Source organism: Mauremys mutica, chromosome 7 (genome assembly GCF_020497125.1).
Source record: "Mauremys mutica isolate MM-2020 ecotype Southern chromosome 7, ASM2049712v1, whole genome shotgun sequence".
In the NCBI taxonomy this organism is placed as follows: Eukaryota; Metazoa; Chordata; order Testudines; family Geoemydidae; genus Mauremys; species Mauremys mutica.
The window spans coordinates 31128826-31137869 of NC_059078.1; the positions used below are offsets into that span (position 1 = coordinate 31128826).

The window sequence follows — 9044 nt, forward strand, 5'->3', positions numbered from 1 at the left end:
ATTCCTCTCTGAGAGTTAACAACAGAGCAAAGCCCCCCCCATTAGGCCCCACTCTTCTTCCAAGGCTGGAAATAGAACCCAGGAGTCCTGGCTCCCAGCTGCTCCCCAGTCTAACTCACTAGACCCTAATCCCTTCCCACCGCCATGAACAGAACACAGTGCAGTTTACCCACCAGAGGTGGCTCCAGGCACCAGTGCAGCAAGCGCGTGCCTGGGGCAGCAAGCTGGAGGGGGCGGCGTGCCGGTCGCTGTGAGGGCGGCAGTCAGGCAGCCTTCGGCGGCTTGCCTGAGGGAGGTCCACTGGTCACGCGGCTTTGGCGGCAATTCAGCAGCAGGCATGCCAAAGGTGCAGAACTGGCAGATCACCCACAGAGCCACCCCCGAATCTGCGTGACCAGCGGACCACCCGCAGGTGTGCCACCAAAGGCCGCGTGACTGCCGTGCTTGGGGCAGTAAAAAACATAGAGCCGCCCCTGCTACCCACTAGACTACACTGCCACCCAAAGCAGTGAAGAGAACCCAGGGGTCCTGACTCCAACCACTAAACACATTTCCAGGGCCCATTGCTGAAAGGGAACATGCTTGTAACAAATAAACTCAATGATAAGGACTCTCTATGCATCAATACCTGTCTGCTTCATCCCAGGTTCTCCACCAGCTTTGCCTATTATGGGTTGGCCATGGACCTGCAGAATTTCGGTGTCAATATCTTCTTGATCCAGCTGGTCTTTGGAGCTGTCGATTTCCCAGCGAAGTTCATCTCGGTCCTCACAATCAGCTTCATCGGGCGCCGGTTCACACAGGCCTTGGCCCTCATCCTGGCTGGACTCTCTATCCTAGCCAACATCTTTGTCCCACAAGGTGGTTACTTGGTGTCCTGGATTTTCAGGGTTCGATACGGAAGTGTTCAAGCCTTTGTCATACTAAAGGTCCAAAGCCTGGTTAATATGGTCAGCTGCAGGGGAGGGAGAAGATCCAGGAGAGCTGGTCCATAGGGGCTAAGGGGGCTCAAGCCCACCGATATGTCACATCTGTGTTCTGTGGCTGAGGTACTGCAGGGTACAGAACCACCTGCTGCTGCCAAGGATTGAAGCAGCTGACACGTGTTTACGACACCAGTTGCCATGGCACTTCCCCGTGAAGCAACCTGAGAGACATTTTCAGCCTGATCCAGGCTGGCCTGTTGCAAGATGGTTGCGAATTGGATGAGCCGCTGTCTGGGAGGGGTGACAGACACAGTTTCACAAACAAAGCTGGGTAGATGGTTATTAGTATTTGATCATTGGGCGAGATGCTGTACAGACCCCAGATGACATCAGGGCCCCATTGTGCCGAGCACTGCACAGACCTAAAGGGAGAGGCAGGCCCTGCCCCAAAGAGCTCACAATCTAAATAGACAACACAGAAAGGACTATCACTCTTATTTCTAGGAGGAGGGATAGCTCAGTGGTTTGAGCATTGGCCTACTAAACTCAGGGTTGTGAGCTCAATCCCTGAGGGGGGCATTTGGGGACTTAGTTGGGGATTGGTCCTGCTTTGAGCAGGGGGATGGACAAGATGATCTCCTGAGGTCCCTTCCAACCCTAATAATCTAGGATTGATTCTGGATGGCAAACTGAGGCACAGATCCTCAGCTGCTGTCAATTAGCCTAGCTTCATTGATTTCTTGCCCCTTTTGCCTTAATGGAGCAGCTGGGGATTTGGCTCCATTGACTCCAATGGAGTTACAGCCAATTTGTACCAACTGGGGATCTGGCTTCACTGATTCCAGTGCAGCTATGCTGATTTACACCAGCTGGGGATCTGGCCCCATCAGCCCCTGACCCTTCTTGAGCATTTCAGCCTTTTTCCACGTGCTTAACCCTCCTCCATTGTGTGTTTCTCCCAAGATCTGAAGACCTTGCGCACCATTCTGGCTGTCTTTGGAAAAGGCTGTCTTGCTGCCTCCTTTAACTGTGTCTACCTCTACACGAGTGAGCTGTATCCCACAGTGATTAGGTAGGTAGAAAAAAAACTCAGAGGGTGCAGCTCAAACTACACATGCAGCCCCATGGAACAGCAAGAGACCAGAGCCAAGTGACTAGTGATTAGATCTGGGCAGGAATTTGTCATCAAAATGTACTTTTCTGACAGAAAAAGCTATTTCACCAAAGCCAAAGCTTTTCATGGGAAAGGGTTGGTTAGAAAAAATGGGGGGGAGGGGGCAGGGGAAGGTTGGAAATTGCATTTCCAAAATGAAAAATTTTAGTTTTTCTGGTTGGAAACAACTGTGTTTTGGAATGTGCATTAAAAAACAACCACCCTTTCTTGTACAAATTCATAATGGTCGAAATCAAAATGAAATGATGTGATGGACCCAAACCAAGATTTTTTTATACTGTTGAATTCACAAAATTTTTTGAAATTTCAGTAGTTCGTCCTGACTGAGAATGGGAAAAATGTTTGAAATCTCAAAATTTATCATGGGACAGGAAAACAATTTTCCGACCAGCTCTACTAGTGATTTTGGGCACCTTGGGGTATGCCCACGTTAGGACACTGCAACTGGGCTTGATTCTCTGCAATTGCTGAGGATGTGCCATCTGAAAAGTGAGGACCCTCTGAAGCATCTCAGTCTAACCACCCAAAATTGCCCTTCTAGGAACTAGGAATTGCCACATCGGATCAAAGATCTAGCTAGCTCTGTCTCAGCTGCAAGAAACCCTGCACTTGTGGTAACCTGCCCCCAGGAAAGTTCCCATTTGTTAAGTTAGCACCTAAAGACCACACCAGGGCCCCATGGTGCCAACTGCTGCACAGACTCTGATTGAGATCAGGTTCCCATTGTACTAGGCACTCCACAGGTCCTGAGTGAGATCAGGGCCTCCATTATATGAAGCACTGCACAGACCCAAATTGAGATTAGCGCCCCATTGTGCCAGGTGCTGCCCAGATACATAGTGACAGCAGTCGCTGTTCTTCACAATCATAATAGACAAGACAGACTGAGGTGCGAGGAGAAAGAGATGAATGAAGGGAGGAAGTGACTTGCCCAAGGTTACGCAGTGGGTCAGTGGCAGAGCAAGGAAAAGAACCCAGGTGTCCTGACTCCCTAGTCACTCTACTAGTCCACAGGGCTTGGCTGAGAGGTACTGCTTGGCTTATTGCCTGTGAGCTCCTTAGCCCAGATTTTTCTCATCACTGTGGCTTATGCTAATAGCTCTGTTTGTTATGATTTCAAATTCACAGGCAGACCGGCATGGGTTTGAGCAACACCATGGCGCGCCTGGGCAGCATCACTGCCCCATTGGTAAAGATGTTGGAGGAATACATTCCCTTCCTGCCACTGATCATTTATGGAGCTGCCCCAATCATCTCCGGCATTGCAGCGACCTTCCTGCCCGAGACGCTCAACGTGCCACTGCCTGAGACCATAGAGGAGGTGGAGACACGGTTAGTAGAATCTATTGGGAGGCAGGAACAGTAGCCATGACGCTCTATGTGGGGGCTTTGTGATATAGACATGGGTCCACTGAGAGAGAGAGAGCGAGAGAGAGAGCACAAGTGCACAAACAAGAAATGATATGCATGATTAGATAGTGTGATAAAGTTCCTCCTCTACTTTGGTGGGTCCTGTGCTTATTGGCGGATTTTGCTAGTCTCAGAGATCTTCCTGGGTTGGATCAGGAGTTGGGAGGTTTTGGGGAGAACCAGGCCCCGCCCTCTAACCCTGGTTCCAGCCCAGGGCCCTGTGGATTGCAGCTGTCTAGAGTGCCTTCTGGAATAGCTGCACAACAGCTACAATTCCCTGGGCTACTTCCCCAGGGCCTCCTCCCAACACCTTCTTTGTCCTCACCACAGGACCTTCCTCCTGATGTCTGTTAACGCTTGTGCTCCTCAGTCCTCCAGCAGCACACCCTCTCACTCCCAGCTCCTTACGCACACACCACTAACTGGAGTGAGAGCCTTTTTATACAAGGTGTCCTGATTAGCCTTAATTAATTCTAGTAACTTCCCAATTGGCTACAGGTGTCCTAATTAACCTGCCTGCCTTAATTAATTCTAGAAAGTTCCTGAGTATTCTGGAATAGTCCCTGTTATCTTACCCAGGGAAAAGGGACCTGCTTAACCTGGAGCTAATGTATCTACCTTCGACCACTCTCTTGTACCCATCTGGCCTGACCCTGTCATGATAGATAGATAAGAACGGCCATACTGGGTCAGACCAAACATCCATGAAGCCCAGTATCCTGTCCTCTGACAGTGGACAATGGCAGGTGCCCCAAAGGGAATGACCAGACAGGTTATCAAGTGATCCATGCCCTGTCACCCAATCCCAGCTTCTGGCAAACGGAGGCTAGGGATACCATTCAGGTCCATCAATGGCTATTAGCCAGGATGGGCAGATCTTCCATGAATCTATCTAGCTCCCTTTTGAACCCTGTTATAGTATTGGCCTTCACAACATCCTCTGGCAAGGAGTTCCACAGGTTGACAGTGTGTTGTGTGAAAAAAATACTTTCTTGTGTTTGTTTTAAACCTGCTACCTATTAATTTCATTTGGTGGCCCTTTGTTCTTGTATTATGAGAGAGTAAATAAGGAATTATTTATTTTCTCTATACCACTCATGATTTTATAGACCTCTATCATATTCCCCCTTAGTCGCCTCTTTTCCAAGCTGAAAAGTCCCAGTCTTATTAATCTCTCCTCATACAGAAGCCGTTCTATACCCCTAATCATTTTTGTTGCCCTTTTCTGAACTTTTTCGAATTCCAATATATCTTTTTTGAGATGGGGCGACCGCATCTGGGCACAGTATTCATTGTGTGGGCATACCATGGATTTATATACAGGCAATATGATATTTTCTGTCTTATTATCTATCCCTTTCTTGATGATTCCCAACATTCTGTTTGCTTTTTTGACTGCCACTGTACATTGAGTGGATGATTTCAGAGAACTATCCACAATGACTCCAAGATCACTTTCTTGAGTGGTAAGAACTGATTTAGACCCCATCATTGTATATGTATAGTTAGGATTATGTTTTCCAATGTGCATTACTTTGCACTTGTCAACATTAAATTTCATCTGCCATTTTGTTGCCCAGTCACCCAGTTTTGTGAGATCCTTTTGTAGCTCTTCGCAGTCTGCCTGGGACTTAACTATCTTGAGTAGCTTTGTATCATCTGCAAATTTTGCCCCCTCACTGTTTACCCCTTTTTCCAGATCACTTATGAATATGTTAAATAGGACTAGTCCTAGAACAGACTCCTGGGGGACACCACTATTTACCTCTCTCCATTCTGAAAACTGACCATTTATTCCTAACCATTTTTTCCCCGATCTTTTAACCAATCCATAAGAGAAGCTAAACTCTTATCCCATGACTGCTCATTTTGCTTAAGAGCCTGTGGCAAGGAATCTTGTCAAAGGCTTTCTGAAAATCTAAATACACTATATCCATTGGATCTCCTTTGTCCCCATGCTTGTTGACCCCTCAAAGAATTCTAGTAGATTGGTGAGGCATGATTTCCCTTTACAAAAACCATGCTGACTATTTCCCAACAAATTATGTTCATCTATGTGTCTGACAATTTTGTTCTTTACGATAGTTTTAACCAATTTGTCCAGTACTGAAGTGAGGCTTATCAGCCTGTAGTTGCCAGGGTCACCTCTGGAGCCCTTTTTAAAAATTGGCGTCACATTAGCTATCCTCCAATCATTTGGATAGATAGATTGATAGATAGTCTGATCCAATTGATTCCAGTGTAGCTATGGCTGATTTACACCAGGTGGGATCTGGCCCCATTAGCTCCAAGCATGTTTTAAGCCAAGTATGTCTCTTGATGCTTGTATAAATGTTAATATTTACTGATATTCTTTTTCATTGAGATCCAGGCATCTGAGAGATGATGAACAACAAATGAAGATCCTTCTGCAACCCACCATGCCAGACCCAGCCAAGGAAGCCAGTTAAGGAAAGAAAAAATGAGTAACTGTGGTAGGGTCTACGGGTAAAATTTTCAAAAGTGCCTTAGGAGCCTATGTTCCATTTTCACCAGTGACTTAGCCACTCCCATGCCTCATCTACCTGAGCACTTCTGAAAATCCCACTGGGCACTTATCTGAATCTCTTGGAACCTAAGTACCTTTGAAAGTGTGGCTCCCAATCACTTTTGAAAGTGGGGGCTTAGGCACTTTTGAAGACTCCACCCTATCTCTTTTACTGTTTTAATCATAGCAGAAGTAATATGCAGGCATCAGTGACAAATCCATAGGGGTTGAATTTTGCACTTAATGCAGGGAATCAACCTCTTCAAAAAGCATGTTGACCTCCAAATCACAGCAGGAATTTATACCATGGGACCTGCTGGTGTGTAAGGTGGGGGACACGACTCAATTACTCTATATAGCTCCTCCATGTAGTTCAAAACCTGGTGTTGCACTCTGCTGGGATCCAACATATGGTACCCAACAGCTCAGCAAATATTTTTGGGCCAGATCCTCAGCAAGTGTTAATCCACGTAGTTGAGGATTGACCCAGTACTGCAGGACAGTCACATGGTGGCAATTCTTAAGGGAATTCTGTAAGAATATGTACAGAAATGGTGGCAGAATATAGGAACTGCTGGACTGATCACAGCCAAGGTCCATGTAGTCTCTCTGACAGTGGTCAGCAATAGATGCCTTATAGGAAGGTGTGAGAAATCTGCAGTGGGCAGATATGAAATAATCTCCCCAACATTAAGTCTCATCCTGATCTTGAATAGTCATTAAAGTTGGGCAAAACATGGATTTTTCAGCTCACTCGCAATTTGGAAAAATCAAGGGAAAAAACATTTTGGCTGAAAATGAAATTGTTCAAAATTTTCAGCAAATCAAGAAGAGTAAAAAATTTGTTTCAAACTAAATATTTTGCTTTGATTGCGAATTGCTTTTAAACTTTAGTATTTTGTATAAAAACAATTAAAGGAAATTTCTAAACGAAGTTGTTTCAAATCGAAAGATCAAAACATTTAGACTTTCAGGATTTTTCCCCCTGAAACAAACAATTCAGCAAAACCAACATGAAATCATGAACTATTGTAGTGTCACCAAATCTGCATTTTTCATCCCAAAACAGTTTTGGTTGAAAAATTTCTCACAGCTCCACTAGTCACAGATTGGCTTAAGGCCCAAAGCATGAGGTTTATATGCCTTCTAAAACTTTGTTTTATTACTGATATTCCTGTTACCCATAGAGATGTCCAGTCTCCCCTTTGTATCTTGCTAAGTTGTGGCCTCGATGTCATCCGGTATCAGTGAGTTCCACAGTCTAACACTGTCATGTCAGAAAGGATATTTCCTTTGTTCAGTTTTGAAAACTGAAAAGGGAACCCAGGAGTCCTGATTCTCAGCTTCCCCTGCTCTAGCCCACTACATTTCACTTCCCTCAGAGTCAGGAGTCCTGACTCCCAACCCCCCCCCCCCCCGCCAAACACATACACACGCTAACCTCCCCTCCCATTCCAGAGCTGGGAATGGAACCTGGGAGTCCTGACTCCGAGCCCCATCTGCTCTAACCATTAGACACTACTCTCCAGCCAGAGCTGGGAACAGAGCTCAGAAGTCCTGACCCTCATTCCTGCTGCTCTGACCCATTAGACTCCATTCCTTCCAGAACTGGTAACCAAACCCAGGAGTCCTGATTCTCAGCCCCTACTCCCTTAACCACGAGACCCGACTCCCCTCACAGAGCTGGGAATGGAACCCAAGAATCCTGATGCCTAGTTTTAACCACCAGACCACTCAATTATGCCAGTATAAATCAAGACTGAAGGGGTGACTACAGCTTGAGCAGTCATACCTGAGCTGGCTTTACTCTTGCTAGCTCAGGTACCAGAGCAATACTTCAGCACAGGCTGTACAAGCCTGTCTGGAACCCTGGGTCATTAGCCACAGGTCTAGCCCATGCTGAAGCATGTGCTGCTGCAGCTTGACTGTTCTGGGAGCCAAGCTAGCAAGATTAAAACGAGCTGGGGTATGTCTGCTCCAGTTGCAATTGCAGCCTCTGACTGCAGCACAGACAGACCCTAACTCAACTGCCTTGGTTGGATTTGAGAATCTGTCTCCTTGTCCCCATGCTGTGTGTTAATAAAATGCACATTTTCATGTTAAAAAAATCCAGTTAACAGGATCAAAATGTGGCTCATCCCGATCCATGTAGGGTTTAAACTCCACCTAGAACTGGGGCAAAAGCATCTATTTACTGTACAAAGAAAATACCTATGTGAAATGCTGTCGCAAATAAACAGTTTCTGTTGCACTTGGCAGTGTTCTTCTTGAAGGCAGGGTTCTGCATTTCTTTGGAAGCTAGGCTCAAGGTTCAAGTACAGATGCTGGTTCCAGTTACATGCTCAGTCTCTGGGGTGCTGGAGAGAACACAGCCATCCCATACAATCATACTCTGCTCTTCTCTGTGCTCTCAAAGGGCTTTTTGCATATTGCTTAACCAAGCCTCACACTCTCATGGAAATTAGGTGAATATTATTGTACCCGTGTTACAGAATAACAAAGTAAGGCACAGAGCAACATGACCGAGGTTATGGATGGAAAGTCAGTGGCAGAGCTAAGGCTAGAGCCCCAGAGTCCTGCCTCATAGCGCTCCCCCTCCCCCACTAGACCGCATTCCTCTCCCAGAGTTGGGAACAGAACCCAAGCAGGGCCGGTGCAAGGATGTTTCGAGCCCTAGGCGAAACTTCCACCTTGCGCCCTCCTCCGTCCCCGAGCCCCTGCCCTGAGGCACCCCCCCCCATGCGGCAGCTCCCCCACTCCGCCCTGAGGCACCCCCCCTGCGTCAGCTCCCCACCCCGCACCCTCCACCCTGAAGCACCTCCCCAGCTCATCCCTGCTCTGCCTCCACCCTGAGCACGCCGTCGCTGCTTCACTTCTCCCACCTCCCAGGCTTGTGGTGCCAATCAGCTTAGGAGCTGCAAGCCTGGGAGGCGGGAGAAGTGAAGCAGCCACTGCATGCTCAGGGAGGGGGCGGGGCAGGGGTGAGCTGGGGCAGGGAGTTCCCCTG

At 47.2% G+C, this 9044-nt stretch overlaps 1 protein-coding gene across 1 annotated transcript in view; it reads left to right on the plus strand.

Moving 5' to 3' along the window:
* The window catches only part of LOC123374034, a 47925-nt gene extending 39644 nt beyond the window's left edge, over window positions 1-8281 (plus strand). The window contains exons 17-20 of the mRNA XM_045023431.1: window positions 647-861; window positions 1890-1998; window positions 3229-3432; window positions 5876-8281. Of these exons, the coding sequence (XP_044879366.1) occupies window positions 647-861; window positions 1890-1998; window positions 3229-3432; window positions 5876-5960 (613 nt within the window). The 3' untranslated portion in view covers window positions 5961-8281. The remainder of the gene's footprint in view (window positions 1-646; window positions 862-1889; window positions 1999-3228; window positions 3433-5875) is intronic.
* The last annotated feature ends 763 nt before the right edge of the window (window positions 8282-9044 follow it).